This window comes from Physeter macrocephalus, chromosome 16 (genome assembly GCF_002837175.3).
Source record: "Physeter macrocephalus isolate SW-GA chromosome 16, ASM283717v5, whole genome shotgun sequence".
Classification (NCBI taxonomy): domain Eukaryota; kingdom Metazoa; phylum Chordata; class Mammalia; order Artiodactyla; family Physeteridae; genus Physeter; species Physeter macrocephalus.
This window is the reverse complement of record NC_041229.1, coordinates 83,505,662-83,525,184: the sequence shown is the minus strand read 5'-3', so window position 1 is coordinate 83,525,184 and position 19,523 is coordinate 83,505,662. Positions and strand designations below refer to the sequence as shown.

The 19,523-nt window shown below is 34.4% G+C and overlaps 1 protein-coding gene across 1 annotated transcript in view; it reads left to right on the top strand.

Moving 5' to 3' along the window:
- DCDC1 (doublecortin domain containing 1) overlaps positions 1–19,523 on the top strand; it is a 460,096-nt gene that overhangs the window by 278,131 nt on the left and 162,442 nt on the right. The window contains 2 exon segments of the mRNA XM_055091474.1: positions 8,723–8,854; positions 9,256–9,413. Of these exon segments, the coding sequence (XP_054947449.1) occupies positions 8,723–8,854; positions 9,256–9,413 (290 nt within the window).

The window sequence follows — 19,523 nt, the reverse complement described above, 5'->3', positions numbered from 1 at the left end:
TCTGCAACGGGAGAGGCCACAACAGTGAGAGGCCCGTGTACCACAAAAAAAAAAAAAAAAAAATTAAGAGAGGCAAAAATTAGACTAATCACATGGTATCTGTTAGTGTTTGCTTCAGAATCCCACCATGATGATTTCAGAAATGCTAAGTTACTCAGATGAATGAAACTGAAAATACATGGTGTATTAATTTTGCAGGGCTGCTATAAAAAGCACCATAGGGCTTCCCTGGTGGTGCAGTGGTTGAGAATCCGCCTGCCGATGCAGGGGACATGGGTTTGTGCCCTGGTCCGGGAAGATCCCACATGCCGCGGAGCGGCTGGGCCCGTGAGCCATGGCCACTGAGCCTGTGCGTCCGGAGCCTGTGCTCCGCAACGGGAGAGGCCACAACAGTGAGAGGCCCGCGTACCACAAAAAAAAAAAAAAAAAAAAGCACCATAAACCGGCTGGCTTAAAACAACAGGAATTTTTTCTCTCACAGTTCTGGAGGCCAGAAGTCTGAAATCAAGGTGTTCCCCAGTGCTGTGTTCCAATCAGATCCTCTATCGGAAGATCTTTCCTTGCCTCTTCCATCTTCTGGTACCCAGACACTCCTTGATTTGTGTCAGCATAACTCCAGTCTGCCTCCATCTTCACATGGCCACCTCCCTCCATGTCTGGTTCGTCACATGGCATTGTCCTCTGTGTGTGTCCGGGTTCAAATATCTCCGTTCTAATAAGGACACCAATCATATTGGATTAGAGCTCATCCTAATGACCTAATATTAATTTGATTACATTTACACAGACCTTATTTCTAAATAAGGTCACATTTACAGTACCAAGGGTTAGGACTTCAAGGTACTTTTTGCAGGGGACATCATTCAACCTGTAACACATAGCATGGTAGTTATCAATTTATTCCCTCACAGTGCCAGATCCACCGTTCATTGCCTGGCACCTGCCTCGGGCAGCTTCACAGCAGAGTACTGCTAGTGGGCACCTTCTTGTGAAAGGTTTCCTTGAGCATATTCCTTGTGAGTGGCTTTTTAGTGAAGTGTTGTCAACTAGGCACCTCCCTGTGGATGGCTTCCCCTGTTGCTCCAAAGGCACATTAACAGTGACTCCTACTGGTGCACTCCCTCGGGGACTTCTTCAACTTCCAGTGAGCCACAGCTGTGCCCTCAATGTGGTCTGGATCTCAACGTTGGGTCAGGCCTCTTCGTTGGGCAATCTCTCTCAGGCCGAGGAGTACCGGGCTCCCTATATCTGCTATTCATGTATTCTTCAGTGTTTTGTTTAACTCTTACTAACCAGTTTCCTGTCACTATAATCCTCTGTTACTAATCATTTATATTAAACTTTTCTGTTAAAAATACTACATGGTTTCTAGCTCCTTATTAGACCCTGACTAATAAACATGGTACCTTTATTTCTGTAGTGTTCTAGAAGTTGAGCTGTTATTCCATGGCAACCCTCAGCATTTTAACAGTTTCGAGCGTTTTATACAATTTAAGTTTAAAAATTATCATAACAGCATTTCCCTGAGTAGTTAAAATCCCAACCCCATTCACTAACTTGATCAGGACTCTACACTTTCAGCTCTGTTCCTAAGCAGACATTTTGACATAGTCATAAAATGTCAAAGCATTTTAATAATTATGTTTAACTTCATTCTGAGATTCATTCCAGCTTTCCCCTTATCTCATTTCTGACCCCACTACATTACCCACTCAGAGTGAGGTTCTAGGTTGCTGGAGAGGGAGCTTGTACATCTTGTTAAAAAAAAAAAAAAAAAAAGTGGAATTTTGAGACTGTATCAAAATATCCCTGCAGCTCCTTGACCTGTACCTGCACGTGAGGGCTTCGTTCAGAGACATACCTAAATAGAGCTGACTCCTATTGCCCAAGAACATAATTATGTCTTATATAAGTATTGCCCTTCCCACCAACAGACATAGAAGAGCAGGACCAAGTTTTAAGTGTATTCTTTTCTCTCTCAAAATTCAGGTACCTAAACCTCCACTTCTACTCTGCTGTCCTTTTTACCTCTCCTTTTCTTGCAACTTATAATTTTCTAATTTTTCACAACACTTCTATTGTGAGCTAGCAAATAATGTATACTTTTGTGTTTCAAACACAAATTATTTTTAAGAGACTTTCGATTCTAAAATTTGTAATGTTCTGTTCACAAACACGATTGCTGATTTTTTAAAGTTACAGTTCTTCTAGATTCAAAGAGCAAAACTATTTATTAATGAGGCATTTCATTCTTTTAGAGGTTTAGAAATTTTGACTAGATCTAAATTTAGTCATCCAAAACTATATCCATCTAGTTAAGGCTAAAATTGAGTATAATTTGATAATTATTTGCTGCTGGATCATAAATGGAGCTCATTCCATTCATTAAAAAAAGACAGAATTACTGTGTTAGGATATTAATAACTAATCTTGGCTCCACCACTTATTTGCTGTGTGGCCTTAGTCAAGTCATTTAACCTTTCCAAGCTTCACATTATTTGCCTGCAAAATATAGCTATAATACTAGTACTTTAAGTATTAGGCACAGATTCTGGCCTATCGATAGACACTGGCATATCAATTCGGCTAAACGATCATTTGTAACTATTAATGATAATAATAATGAACAAATTTAAATACAATATTGCATTTTGTTATATTGTATTTACTTGGATACTAATTTTCTTTTGTTTTATTTTTAAAGTTAACCATATGTCTATTCATTAGCAAAAGACAGTTAGATTACTTTTTTTATACAATTCACCAGTTTCAGCTAAATTAAAGATTTAAACTTAAACATGGAACCATAAAAATATCTAGAAGAAACCATGAATTAAAGCATTTAACCCAGAGTAGTGGTGAGTAGACATCTTTATGTGCATGCAAACAATGATAGAATCCATAAAGGAAAAGACTAACAGCTTTGAGTACATAAAAAATTTAAAACCTTCTAAATCTAAAATAGCATCAGCAAACGTGAATAGGAAGATATGACAAACAGGGAAAAATCTTTGCAATATAAAAGTCAGAGAATGGGATAATACTTTTAATATATAATAAGCCTGATATAGCAATAGAAAAGGATAAACACGTCAATAGAAAAATGAGCAAAAGACATGAAAAGGAAATACATGACAGAAGAAAAATTAAAAGAGCCAAACCAAATAAAAATGTTCAGCTTCACTAGGAATTAAATAAATGTAAATAATGGATAGTATTTTCTCCCTATTAATTATGGGGAAATATAAAACTAGGAATATCCAATGTTGATGAAGATGTGAGAAAACAAACATACTCATTCCTTTCTTTGTATTTGTTTTTTGGGTTTTTTTTTTAAATTTTATTGGTATTAGTTATCTACTGCTGTGTAACAAATTACCTCCAAATATAGTAACTTAAAACAACAAACATTTATTATCTCACAGTTTCTGTGGTGAAATCTGGTAGTGGGTTAGTTGGGTAGTTCTAATTCAGAGTCTCTCATGAGGCTGCAGTCAAGGTGTCAACGGAGGCTACAGTTACCTGAGGCTTGACTAGGCTGGAAAATCTGCCACTAAGCACACTTACGTTGTCCAGAGGCTTCAGTTCCTTGGCACATGGCTTCTCAATAGTGCTGTTTACAACATCAGCTAGTGATCCAAGAGAGCAAGAGAGGAAGAGAACGAAATGGAAGCTGTACTTTTTCTCATAACCTAATGTCAGAAGTAACCTAATACCACTTCTGCCATCTTCTTTGGTCACATAGGCCTATCCTGGTATAATGTGGGAGGGGACTACACAAGGGTATGAATACCAGGAGGCAAGGACAGTGAGGGCAATCTAGGAGACTGGTACAATATTTCTAAGGGTCAGTTTGGCAATATTTATCAAAATCTGTAAAAAATACTTATTTCTTTTGACTCAGAAATTCCACTTACAGCAATTTAACCCAAGGAATCAATCAGTGGTGTATACTGTAGTGTATCTTTCAGGATGTTCCTTAGAGCATTGTTTATAATAGTGAAAATTGAAAACAGGTTAAGTAACCAACAATGAGACTGTATAAATATATTATGGTATGTCTTTATTATGGATAATATATTGGCATTACAAATAATGGAGAATAATTTACAATAGAGGAAAATGGTAATGTTGTGATTTGAGAAAAGTCAGGTAAGAAAACAATATTATTTATTTATTTATATTGTATCAAATATGAGTGTGTGTGTGGAAAACAAAACTGGAAGTTTATACATAGGACAGGTGGTAGGAGAATGGATAATTATTTTCTTTGAGTTTTTCTATATTTTCTGTTTTCCATAAAAAGCATTTATAATGAGGAAAGAAAAGGAAACACTTTAAAAAACTATGCCTGATCATGTGCTGACAAAGAGGAGATAGCATTTAAAACTTTCCAGGTGTAAAGAAGATGTGGTACATATATACAATGGAATATTACTCAGCCATAAAAAAGAATGAAAATAATGCCATTTGCAGCAACATGGATGGACCTAGAGATTACCATACTAAGTGAAGTAAGTCAGACAGAGAAAGACAAATATCATATGATGCTGCTTATATGTGGAATCTAAAAAAGGTACAAATGAACTTATTTACAAAACAGAAATAGAGTCACAGATGTAGAAAACAAACTTATGGTTACTGGGGGAGGGAAGGGATGGATAAATTGGGAGATTGGGATTGACATATGCACGCTACTCTATTTAAAATAGATAACTAATAAAGGCCTACTGTATAGCACAGGTAACTCTACTCAATACTCTGTAATGACCTATAAGGGAAAAGAATATAAATAAGAGTGGATATATGTATATGTATAACTGATTCACTTTGCTGTACAGTAGAAATTAACACAACATTGTAAATCAACTATACTCCAATAAAAATTTAAAAAAAATAAATAAAGCATTCCAGGTGACAGTCTGCTGACCTACCGCTATATTTCCAATGAGGACATAAATATTTCTGTGGAGCCCCAAGTTAGGTCAAATTTGTGGCCTTTCTTATGTACATGGAGGGAATATCTTGGGAGTGATAAAGATGATTCCCCAACCCTATTAGCTTGAAAAAAATCTCATAAATGAATGGGATCCTTTTTAGCAGCTAGAGACTTGCCATTGTATCCTGAGGGTGAATTTTGGTCAGTGTGAAATTCTGAGCCAGTTCTTATGCAGTCTTCAATAGGACACTTCTCCCTCAAAGAAGTGGAACTTACAATCCTAAAGCTGATAAATAGCACAGCTAGAATTTGAAACAAGAATAAGACTGTAGGATGTTAATCAATATGTACTGGGGGTACTATTTAAAGTTTTTGAAGTGGGAATGATGTAATCAAAGATGTATTTTATTACAATTTATCTTGAGGTGGTAAAAAGTGGATTAGAATGAGAAGAATGCAATGAAGCCCAAAGGGCTGATGGACTTGGAAAATAATGAGGGTTAATACATTAAAGGTCAAGTTAGGGTGATGTGCAGATGCACTAGAAGGGAGGAAAAGTCAAAAGATTAGGCTGTTGACTTCCTAGAAGGCAAGATTAGAATTCCAGATTTTGGAGTAGGGAGTTGTTTATGCTGGTGGTCTGATGATTGAACTAGTAGGTGCCTAGTTAGAGAGCAAGATAACTTGGTCTTGGAGTAGAGAATAATAAAGAACCATGGTATCAAAATGTTTAAATAGCCATCACCTAGGGTTTAGAATGATTCCAAAGGGAAAATGCTAGAACAATTCATAAATGTCTCCAAATGCATCGTGTTACTTGTGTATGTCTGCCACCTTTGCTAGACTGTCAACTCTAGGAAGCAAAGCCCATGAGTGTTTATTTTTTTCTTTTTTGGCCTCTACTTCTGCTATGTCTGTCAGAATGTTAGACACATCATGGCTCTACCTTTTGGGCCCTTAATTTAATTTTGGGCCCAAAGAGATAAACCATCTCATTGGATATATATTAAATTTCCCCATGTTCTAGGTACACATTCTTTCCAGTAAGAGGGCAATACACCTCAAAAGTAAACTTATGTAAAATGTCTTTACCTCTATTAGAGGATGTGAAACATGAAACTACCGTCACAATATAATGGGTTGGAATATATTCAATATTATATCCTACTACTCATATTGAAAATACTGTGATCTTTGTTGCTGAATTTTGGCTTTGATACTTTACTGTAGGACCAATGTAAAATAATCTATTTCCCTTCCCCCATCATATTCACTTCTGCTGAATTGTCTTGGATATTTCTAAGACAATAAGAACTGACACAAGAGAAAATAATATAATGAAATAGATGTGACACAGGCTACAAGGTAAAATAAGAATCCTAATTTTTTTAGATAAAACTTCTTTTTGTAATGTTTTTGGGTTAGCTTAATGTTTCAAAAATCTCTTGCCAAGATTATCTGACTAGTATGTACAGTGAAGACACTATTTTAAATTGGGCCTTTTTAAAAAGTATTTTTAAATAATAGAATAAATGCACATATAGAAATTAATATTTGAAAAAATATACTAATTAGAAGTAAAGTCTCTTTCTCTCAAACTTTAATCCTATTTCTCAGAGTTATCCACTAATAGCAGGTTTTTGAGTATATTCTCAGAAATTATGCATATATTTCTATGTATAGTAGGGTTTCTGCTTAAATAATAAAAGTAGTATATGTTAGTTATGAAAAAACCCTCCAATAATTCAGAACTGAATAAGCAAAAGTACCTCTTTAACCTATTCCTCAAAGATTATCATTAATTGTTTCTGATTAATTATATATATTATATGTAATCATATATATTAAATCTAATTATGTATGTATATGTATATGTGTATAAGTAAATTATATATATTATATGTAAAACTTTGTGACCTATCTTTTCCATTCAATAACATATTGTGGCCATCTCTCCATATTGACATCCACATCTACTTTATCTCTTAAAGTTTCCCTGATGATACACATTTAGACAAGTAAGAACCATGCTGCAATGAACAATGTATGTATGTGTATGTTTGTTAAAGGGAATGCATATTAAAATTCTGTTAGTCATTTATTGATTAAGTCAACAAAAATTTCTATTTACTGTGCTTTTAATTTGTATTTTTTACCTTTCTTCCTGACTTTTTCTGAATCCCCTCCTTTTTTCCTCTACTTCTTCATAAGGTATACTGTCTATTTCTATTTTTTTATTGAATCTCTTACATTAAAAAATTGCTTTCTTGAAATGTAATTAACATACCATACAATTCACCTATTTGAAATGTGCCGTTCAATATTTTTCAGTATATTCACAGGGTTTTGCATCCATTACCACAACCTAATTTTAGAACATTCATCTTTAGTTATACATTTTCTAACAAAGTTTAAAGTTATTTAATATATCTTTTTCTAGAATAATATAAGGACCTTAGTACTCTTTAATTATCCACTGGACACCTCCCCATATTTTTTGTTAAAACTTTAGTTCCACACTTTAAAAAAGAAGTTTATATAATACTTGAGGCAGCATATCTAGGATTAACTAGTAAACAAGCTGGAGGGGCAAGTTGCTTTAACCTCCCTTTGTTTGTTTCCTCGTCTTTAAAATGGGAACAATAGTCATACCTATTTCAAAGGGCTGTTGTAAGGATTAAAATATAAATATGTTGTTATGTGGGAAATTACTGTGATGCAATGGTAAACTCCAAGTATGCTTCTAGATAGGCTATCCTTGAGTTCATGGAACAGAAAGGTGCACAGACCAAATTAAAATATTCAAATCACAATTTATTAAATCAATTTAAACACAAAATAAAATATATGGGAAGAGAGATGGGTTAGATTAACATGCTTAAAGTGCAATGGGTTGAATGGCCACATTACCTGAATCTCTGCAGTATCGATATATCCTCTTTCTGTGTTGCATCACCCTTCCCTGCTGCTGATGTGGTTACAAGGACCAGAGTTGAAATTTGAGCAAGAGGGTCTAACAGATGAAATGTGTGTGAAGCAATGATGCACACTTGCTCCAGGACAGAGCTGGTTGCAAGTACACTTGGCCAAAGCTGTGCTCCCCAGGTAGCCTATGGGCAGCTGTGGATTTTATCCAGCAGAGGATCCAAAATAAGAGTCAGCAATGGGTGGCCAGTTAAAGATCTCATGATTATGGTGTCTCATGTGCTTAATTTATATGTAGTGTATCATAAATATTTGTTGCTTTGCTTGTTATTTGGTAAGTCATGACTATTTTGTCTTTCTACCCCTTTCTATCTATGTTCATAGACATATGCTCTAATCACTTTCTGTCTGACACTTCTCAGGTTACTAACTTACTTATCTATGCTTAATGCAGCTAATGAATCTCATTCATCCTATTTGTTTTCTTGTCTTCTGTGGCAGAATTGAATATTCCCCAAAAACAGAGCAACTGCACGTTACACGTACATATGTGTTTACAATAATACATTTTATGTGGAAATAACTCAATAAATGTTAGACATTTTTATCAGTATATAAGATGGCTTGAATATTTAGCAACCTAGTTAAACTTGAGCAGATCAAACAACAAATTAGAAATCTTCATATGAAAGTTATTTGGCTTGATTTTGATCTGAAATTGACAATAAAGTACAAAGCTCATTAGCCAGACCTTTTTCCTATTAATCTAATTTATCCTTCCATCATTCCAGTTGTATAGATTTTTTGCTGTTGCTTATGAGGCTGGTACTACTTTCAGTTTTTTTTCCTTTCCTACAGGCTTATCCTCAGTTTGTTCTGACCTACCTAGGGGAGGTAAATGCACAAGACGTGACCCAGACAGAGTATCACCTTCACCATGGTGCCTGGACCACAGTTCATCAGGAACATGGCAGCAGCTTATCAGAAGAGGTCAGTGTAGTGAGCCAGAGGCAAGACAGAAATAGATCTCTACGATGTATTTTGAAAAGAGAAAAAATGTTTGGGTTGTTTTCAGGAGGCAAAAACGAATTCACAAATTAGGGTTATTGATATTTAATACATGTTATATAAACATCTATTTGCACATTTATATTTATATAAACATTTATATGTATATTTATATAAACATTATTTTATTAAATAGATGGTGACACACTAGCTTTTCTTAGGACTGCCTTCTTTTGTTCTGGCCACATACCAATGGTTTATGTGCTGGATGAAGAAGGCTGAAGGAACAATGAAAAGTGCAATGTTAAATTTTGGGCATATATAGTTTAGATATTTCCGCTCAATGAAAATTAGCTACATTATTCCTATATTTCATTTATTAGGTTCTGCAAAAAAGTGCCAATATGCCTGGTCTGAAGCAGCTGCCAGAGCCTTCAGAGACACACTTAATGCCAGAAGGTTCTCTTGGGGAGAGAGGGGAGCTGACAGTGGCACTGGTGAAGAAACTGGAAGAGAAACATCCTAAGGCTTCTGCTCAGAGGTAGGGCACTGACAGAATGGAGCTTTATTGCTCAATGACATTCGATGCTTTCCTTCAGTTTCACGTAAGATTGATTTCTTGAAGATTATTGAAATATCTCAAAAGCCCTTTGGCTTTCAAGCACAGTAGTTTTCGGGTCACATTTGATGAAGAGAGGTGACATTTATGTGTATTTCATTAAAGATTGATGTACAGTATTGTTTATAAGTATACTTAGGAAGGGTTGCTATCTTGGGATCTCACTGAAAAATTCTGGAATAACATAATTAGGGTAAGGTAGTACTGAGCATATATCTAATTGCAAGAGTACCTAAAGGTCTTAAAGAAGGGCACACTCATAGACAATCCTTTCTATGTTCCACGAGGAGAATATTATGTTTAGACCTGGGGATACGTGCACAGTAGATGGTCTTAAGTAGTGATAATTTAACAAATTGACATAGTTACATTACTGGAATAAAACTAACATTAATGATTTTGCTAACCAACTGAAGATCATCCTTGGTTGGAAAATGAAAATTATTTCTCTGATCCTCTTTATTTAACTGGAAAACTAAAGTTTATTCTTATTATTATTTTGTTGGGCTTGGTGTTGTAAATCACAAAGTGACTTTATAAACTGTAATTTTAATATACAATTGTTTGAAATTAACTATTGATTGAAATACTCTTAAAGGAGTAATACAGTTCTTATCATACTCAGTAAAGTTCAAGATAATTCCTAAGTTTAAATATTCTAATGGTACATAAAAATGTCAATTGCATGAAAAAAGAGAAAAAAAGCTCTAAATTTCTTTTTTAAAAAGTTTTTTCATCTTTATTGAGATATAGTTGACATATAACATTGTGTAAGTTTAAAGTGTGCAATATAACTTTTTATTTCAACTAAAAGCTACCTTATATTCTTAAATTACATATTCCTGCTTCAGATTTTGATAGGAGCGGAGTATTTTTTTCCTAATAACAAAAGTGACTCTTCCGTTTATTGTCTCTCTAAATTATTTATCCCTTAAATCCTTCGATTTTGTTGTTTTGAGTAAGATAGGGCAGAAACAAAACAACAAATTTAGTATCTTACTGTATTATAGTATGGGGGTGTCCTGGACCTGTATGAAAACCAGAGTTCCAGGTCTTCCACCCCCAATACTTGTTTTTCAGTCGTACATAAGGTTCTCAACCCTCTGATGCTCCACAACACAATCACAAGGCCGCAGCTATGCAGCCAGGCCAGGTCACTAGAATATAAGTCCCTTGGGAGCAGTCTTTGAAGTTTTCATGTAAAACACTTGGGTAGCTGAGGAACTCAAATATGGTTTCATGAGGTCGTTGTTGAGTATCTCTCTAGGCTCACTCGGCAGCCATTTGTACTCTATCCTTCTTGAGAGAATGCTGGGGGCTTGTCATTTTCCAGGGTTCTGTTCTAGGATGCACAGTTTCCTCCTGCTCTCAAATTTCTGAAATCTATATGGGGTTTTTGTGTTTGTAGCATGCTGGCGCTGGTGGGTCACTGTGCCGGAACCCCAGTGATAATCCATCTACTTCCCTATGACTTCCCCAGACTGGAATTTTTTTAATTTTAATTTTAATTTATTTATCTATTTTTTTGAGGGTTGAGGGCTTTGTGTAGTTTAGAGATTTTTCTAATGTATTCTGTTGTTATCTTCCCTGAAGCAATGTAATCTGATGATGGAACTTTGGAGAAAAGAATATAGTATTAGGAAATGTGAGGCAAAAAAATCCCAAAACAAACAAAGCTGTTAATATCGGTTAACATACCACAACACTGTTTGAGTTGTTAGAATTAAATGTCTTTAAATTTCAGGAATGTAGTAAGCACTCAATAGGTAGAGTTGTGAAAATGTTCTGAAAACAAGTAGGGGTAGAAAAGAGTTTTTAATGGGGGTTGTACTGATTTGTGATTTTTAGTCAATGGAAATTGGTAAATATATTTTGGATTTTATTTAATAAGAAATTTCCCAGGGCCCTTTTCTTAGTGAGGTTTCCTCAGGGTTTGTGTCTCAGGCTACAGCAACTTTTCCAGCCTTCTTTTTTTCTCTTAAAGCCACAGGGATTTATCTGCATTCTCTCCACCCACACAATTTACCACAATAGGTGTAATTTCAGTTTCTCTCCTTCTCTTTCTGTTCCTTAACAAAGTTATTTTGAGTAAAGAGTTAGTACTTAGAGCAATTACTTTACTCCCATTTTGGAAGGAGTTGTTGGACAAAATTAGAACATGGTACTGAACTTGACATATTGACTACTTTGAACCTTAGGTTGTCTTGTTAGGTTTGCATGCTTTCCAAATATAAGAGAATCAGTGCATTATATTATCACAGCTTTAAAAGAGGGCTTCACATTGTCTTGCTTTTATTAATGATGATTTTATGGAATAAAGAATAAAATCACTGCAAGAAATAATGTGAAATGATATGAGTTGTGAAAATTGGAAAAAGAAATAGAATTTTAGAATACCAGGGAAAACATTAATGAGCATATAGTCTGAAAAAAAGAATATATAATTGAATAAAAAGATATGAAGATATAAATGTATGTACTTCTTTAGAAGTAACCAAAGAAGGAGAGAATCAGAAGTAGCCAAATTTGGGGAAAGGCACAGAGATAGGTAGCTACTGGCAGGTAACAAGTGAAAAGGAAAGATAACATTTGATTATTAATAACATATACTGACTTTGCTTAAGTGCTTTATGTGCATTATTTTCCAATAACCTGTAAGAAACTAGGTCCACTTGCCTGCATGCAGTAAAGCCAATCTACTGACACCGGGTTGTGGTGAAGGAAAATGCAGTATTTATTGCAGGGCACCAAGCAAGGAGTCCAGGACAGCTAGTGCTCAAAACACCCAATGGGTTTCAGGAAAACATTTTTAAAGGCCAGGTGAAGGAGGGGAGTTGCAGGGTATGTGATCAGCTTGTGCACAATTCTCTGATTGGTTGATGGTGAGGTAACAGGGCTGTGTCATATTATCAATCCTCAGGCTTCAGTAGGTCTGGGACTACATGCTCATGGTCATCAGGAAGTTAATTTCTTCCATTTGGTGGGGGTTTTATCATCTGCAAAACAAAAAACAACTCAGGAAATGTGCATCAGATACTATTATCTAGGTACTTCAGAGAAGAACTGAAGCAAGAGGATGTGGGGGGAGGGGTGTGTCACAGGAAGGCCCCATAGTGTCCTGCTCCCATTACAGTATGTAAAACAGAGGTATTAATCTCTGTATTACTGATAAGGAAATTTAGGCACAGAGAGATTAAGTTACTTGGCTAAGGCCTTCCAGCTAGTAATTTAAGGCAGGCCTATCTGCACCTTAAGTGTTATTCTTCGCCGCTATATTGTTCTGACTGACCGTTCATGTTCTTTTCTTAATGATTATTCCAGATCTTTAGCCTTTCAAATGGGGCCTATTATTTTGACTGGATATCTTAGAAAGGAACCTTTAAATAAGGTGGAACAGTTTAGAAAGCGAATGATAAAATATAAATCAATATATGCAGCTTTCAGTGATGACTAAATAAGAGGTTGAAAATATTAAGGGAGACTGTGAACCCCTGATTTCTTAGTGAATTCAGTAGTCTAGATTTACTGATTTAGAGGCTTGCACTTGATTGGATTTGAGATTTTTAAAATCCTCTTTCTAATAATATGAATATAAGTTGTCATGGTTAAACAAGGTATTTCACACCTTGAATGGTGGTTCAGTTCAGCTTTGTATATACTAAATTTGGTGACAGGTAATAGCTGTCATTTGTTGAATACTTACCATATGCCAGCTGCTATTCTAAGTACTTACTTATTCTTGTAATGATGTGATAGATCGATTTACTTATTGTCATGATAACCTGATGGTGGAGATGCTCTTATAATCCATAAAGATGTAGCCACTGAGGCTCAGAGTGGTTTCAAGATGTGTCCAGTCATACAGCTAGTTAGCAGGGGAGATGGGATTTGAACCCATATCCACTTGCATCTATAGACAATGCTTTTAACCACTGTTTTAGTCCTTATTCCTAGTAGTTTTTATTGTATTAATTTCATAACAGAATGTCATCATATTGAGTAGCCATATTAAGTCATTACTAAAATTTTATGTGTATTACATCATAAAAGATTTGACTAAACTATTGCCATTTTGATTGGTGTATTACTTTGAATTATATCCTTAAAGAAAACCTACAACAATCATCACAAACCAGGTCATCTACAGAATCATTTCATTTAATATATTTAAAACAGTTGTAGAAAGCATCTAACTGTTTATCTTTTTTTTTAATGTGGAGAAATTCTTTTTTCCATTGAAGAGAAAGGAAAATCTTTTACTGTGTTAAGTCTTTCATGTAGGATTCTTAGTACATGATAGGTTATATTTTTTGTTTGCGTAAAATGTTTTTGCTTCCTCTATCAGTGAGATGAAGAAATGTGGTTCTCTTCTTACTTGGATAAAGTGAGTTGTGTGTACATTTAAATCTAAGTTTGGTCCGAAATAAAATACATGCCATATTCTGGCATCTTTAAGTGTCTGGAATGTGTTTGTTTACATTAGTTTATCCGATGGAGTGCTTTACCCTTATTTAAATTGAATAGGGGGTGGGGAAGGACTGGGACAGCCGACAAAGCACAATGACCCAGCTTGTCACCCAGTGACCTGTGAGAAGGAAATAATGAACTGTGAGTAGCTGTCATCTTAACTGTTTCTGACAGTTTGCCTTTGGGCACATCTGTGTTAGTTGCATTGGAAAGGCCTTTGTTCTTTTCCCACTAGTGACTTTGTCGAGCGCTGAGGGGTTTGCTAGCTACTGTACTCCTAACCAGCCCCTTCCTTCCCAGGGAAGCAAGCAGCTGCCACGGATCATATTGACATTTCTCTTCTTGACTCAACTTGGCATGTACTTCACTCTTTCCAAAGAGAACGTATATTTAAAAGTTCTTTGATTCTTTTCATTAAAAATGTACTTTAATGTCTCATGAGTTTTGATACTAATAAAAAAGCAAGTAATAAAATATGTTTAGTGTTTTTGTAGCTTTATATAGAAAAAGGTAAAGAAAGATAGATAACTAACCAGATGGACAGGTCACCTGAAGGAAATATATCAAAACATTAACAGTTGTTATTGAGTTTAAAATTTTTATTTATTGTTTATTTTTAAAATTTTAATAATTGAATATTATGTTTGCAATAGGACAAAAACCAACATATGTTATGAAAAGCATTTTTAATGTAGATGCTTTATAGGAATCCTTAGACTAAAATAGGTAAGAATATGCTATATTTGGTGCACATATTCCACTGCTACTTTTAAGATGTTTCTAATAATTTAAACTTTAAAATATTGTAATATTTACATTTTAAAGTTAATCTAGTGCATAAAATTATTATAATCATTAGGAAAAGTAATTTGATAAGAAACAGGTGTTTCTGTCCCAGGGTTTCCTAAAGTATCACTACTATCTCAATAATAACGAAAGCAGAACATTCTGAATAATGTTTATTATACCCTAAGAGAATTGTTTAAATTAAAATCAAAGCTTCATCTATAAAATGTAATTCCTGAATCAGTTTTAAAGCCTATTTACATTTTTACAACTGCTATAAAATCCATCCTTCTACTATAATTAAGTCTGGCAGCAATCGGCATGGAATAAACCCTGAGCATTTGGTACTCACTTTATTATATTTACCCTTCCAATAGAATATAAATCCAAACTATACTGAATTGGTCAATTTTTTTAAGGCTTTTTCCTCCCTTGATAGAATAGAAGAAATAAAGCTTGAAAGAAGTGACATGCTTTTTACCGCATTCAGGGTTTTTCCCTCTTAGTGACAGGTTTGAGATGCGCTAGCTAACAGAACTAGTCTTCTGCTTTTCAGAGAAAGGTAAATTAATAGTAGTGAGAAATTCTTTAAGCAGACAAATAATGATCATGTCTACATAATTATAATTTTTTAAAAAATATTAAAAATTGAAAGTCATTCTGATTTTCTTGATTAGTCAATAGCCTATGATTTATTACTCTATTAAATCATTTGTGTAGTTTTGCATATAGTTGATGGTAATCTGTAACCATCTTATTTGATTAGAACATTCTTCTAATGTTGTTTATCACATATCAACACAATTTTTGTAGAGACAGTGAATGCACGAATCGGTTTTGATAATAGCAAACTCTGTCTTTTTAAGGAAAGGGGACTGTTTAAATTGCCACACTCAGATTCTTATTTCTAGAACTCTTACCAATAAAGGCAAATGTAAATATAGTAATTGCCTTTGATATTCACTAAATCCAATTAAGCTTCCCAGGAATAAAATCTCATATTAGGTTATATTACTGTTCCTCACTGTTGAAATGCTCAGCTTTAAGCATTAGGCTTTAGCTCTTTCATACTATATACAAGAGTATGGTGTTGCATTTAAGAACATGAAATTATTGTGTGCTCCAGAGATGCAGAGGTATGCTTATAATACTTTTTTTTTTAATTAGAAAAGTTAATAGCCTGATTTTGGCTGATATTGTTACCTGTTTGCATTTTGGTATATTTAAAAATTAATTCCCACATGTTCTCTGTGAATTAAAGTGAACAAATAATCTAATTGCACCTGCTTTTTTTGAAACAAAGTCAAAATCAAGCATTCCAAAGGATTAGGTTTATATCCGTAAATGTGTATTAATTCAGAAATTATCAAAGGCTTTCAAATAAGCATTTTATGATTAATTTTTGTTCTCACTGCCATGAGGTACCCAAACCTTCAATTATGCTGCTTAATTTCCATTTAAAAAAATGTTCTACTTATCTTCCTGTTTTATTCAATATTGTCTATAAAGCTATTCAAGGTATGAATAGGAAACTCTGCTCCTACATTCTTCAAACTCATAGCCCCCAAACTAGAATGTCTGTCTAGTATTATCATAGTGAAACTAGTAGGTAACAAAGTTCTAACTTTGAGTAATGTGGATGGTCAAGGAGGAGATGGGTGGTGGAGGTATTATTAGCTTATAGTATATGGAATTGGATGAGAACAGAGTTCAAGCAGTCAAAGTAACCCATAGGTTAGCTCCCTAACTTGTCTGTCTCCTTCTACCCTTGTCCCCCTACAATCCATTCTCCACGTAACGGCCAGAGGGACACCTTCATATTAATAAATCATATCATGGCAGTTCTCAGCTCCAAATACGCCAATGGCTTTTTATTTCCTTTAGAGTGAGAGCAAAGTCTTTACTATATGCTACATGGTCCTACTTTACAAGGCCCATGGCATCTCCCTGAACACCATTCTCCCCTCCCTTCCTCTGCTCCAGCCAGCCTGGCTTCTTTCAGACTTGCCAAGCCTGTTTACACTCTGTCACTCTCTTTCCCTGCTTTATTTTTCTTCAAGGCATTTTTACTGCCTGCCCTATACATATTTATTTACTGTCTGAGTTGTCCCATTAGAATGTAAACTCCATTTCAGCAGGAACTTTTTTTAAATTCACATCTGTACCTCCAGAGCCAGAACATATCTGGTACATAGTAGATAATCAATAAAAGGTTGTTGAATGGATGACTGAATGAATGCATGAATGAAGTAGTGTGATTAATGGAAATAAGAAAATAGAGAGGGAGCTAGTCTGAGCATTCATATATACATTTTAAGACCCTCACTGTCTGCTGGATGACCATAGCCCTAGGACCTACACATGTGTAAGTCCAAAACTGAGCCTATTACAGTGGTTTTTCTAACTGATTTCTACATCACTCTTTTCTTTCATCCTTTATTAATGTACAGATACTTATTGAGCATTTTCTATATTCTAAGCACTATCCTAGGCACAGGGCATACAATACTGAAAATACAGGTACACTTTCTCACCTCACAGAACTTCCCCTACAGAGTCTAACAGAAAAGAGAGATATTAAACAAATCACTACAATAAAGTGAGGATGATGAGTATATTATAGGGAGAAAGTAGTTCAGCCTGAACACTCCTCCCTGGTGATATGCTTTTGAAGTATGACTGAACATCTCACTCACAGACTCACAATTCTTCAGCCTTTACCAGTTCCCTACTAAGTTAAGTTCCCTACAGAGCATCAACTGTCAGATGCACCGCACTGTTTTCTTGTCTCAGAACCTCCCTTGTACTTATCCAGGCCCAGGATGACTGTATTTGGCTCATGCTGGTTTGCTTGACCAAAATGCCCTTATCTCATTTTTCCTACCTAAAATCCTACCTTCTGCAAGGCCTATTTTCACTGATGGTTTTCAGCCTTTCTTCTTTTCTGATATATTCTTTTAAGGATATAAATTTACCTCTAAGCATGGCTTTAGCTTCATTCCACCACTTTTAATGTTATATTTTTGTTGTCTTTTCCATTTTGTTATAATTTTTGATCCATGAATTTTGGAAGTATATTTCTTAATGTCCAAATATATGAAACATTTCTGGTTGGTATGTGTATTATTGACTTCTAGATTAATTTCACTGTGGTTGAAGAACATTTTTGGTATGATTTCAGCTCTGACATTTGTTGAGATTTGCTTTATGGACTACCCAATATTTGGACAGTTTTTATAAGTGATCCATATGTATTTACAAAGAATATGTATTCTGCAATTTGGGGGCACATTGTTCTATCTATTAGGTCAAGTTTGATAAATGCGTTTTCAATTCTTGGATGTACTTACTGATATTTTAGAGAAATATGGTTAAAGTCTCCTACTATAATTGTGGATTTGTCTATTTCTCTATTAGTTTTATGAATTTTTATTTTCTATAATTTGAGGCTATTTATTAGGTGCATGCAATTTTAGAATTGTTACATCTTTTTGATGAATTAAACCTTATGTTATTATGGAATGTTCCTCTTTATCCCTAGTAATTCCTCCTCTTTCTTAACTTAAAGTTTATTTTGGTTTTGTCTCAAATTAAATATAATGACCCCAGTTTTTTGGTCAGTGTTTGCTTGATATATTATTGTATCCTTTAATTTTCAAATTTTATCTTTATATTGAAAGCATATAGGTTTTTTATTGCAGTATAACAATCTATGTCTTTTAATTGAAGTATTTAGTCCATTTACCTATAACATAACTACTGATATTTTGGGATTTAAATCTAACATATTACTATTTGATTTCTATATGTTCCATCTATTCTATATTCTGTTTTCTCCTTTATTTTTGCCTTTTCTTGGATTTATTGAGTACTTTCCTTATTTCATTCCCTTCCTCCCAATTATCTTGGTAGTTATACTTTCTTTACTATTCTTTTACTGGTTGTTCTAGAGATTATACATATTTTCTTGACTTATCAACATCTAATATAAATTAGTGTTTTTACCACTTCTCAGACAATACAAAGACCTTAAAACTCTTTCTAAACTCCATCTATATACTTTCTGACTGGATACTGGTGTATGTTTTAATTCTATATGTGTTTCAAACTCTATAAAAAATCATAATTATTATTTTCTTAATCAATATTTATTTAGACTTAGCCACATTTTACCCTTCCTTTTCATCTTTATTTCTTTCTGTATCTCTGGAATTCCATCAGGAATCATTTTCCTTCTCTTTAAAGAACATCCTTTAATATCTCCTTAGGTGTGGGTCTGCTGGTCATAAATTCTTTCCATTTTTATTTGTCTTAAAATGTCTATCTGTCACTTCCATATTTTCATATTCATATTTTTACTGGGTGTGAAATTCTAGGTTGTCAGCTTTTTTTTTCACAACACATTGAAGATATTGTTCTATTGTCTTTGGCTTCTATTTTTTTTTTCCAATTGAGAAGTCATATATCAATCTCATTGCTCCTTTGAAGGCAATATGTTGTTTTCCTCTGGCTGACTTTAAGGTTTTCTCTTTGTATATTTGGTTTTTGCTATGATTTTCCTTAGTAGTTTTTTGATGTTATTGTTTTTTTTTTTAACATCTTTATTGGAGTATAACTGTTTTACAATGGTGTGTTAGTTTCTGCTTTACAACAAAGTGAATCAGTTATACATATGTTCCCATATCTCTTCCCTCTTGCGTCACCCTCCCTCCCACCCTCCCTATCCCACCCCTCTAGGTGGTCACAAAGCACAGAGGTGATCTCCCTGTGCTATGCGGC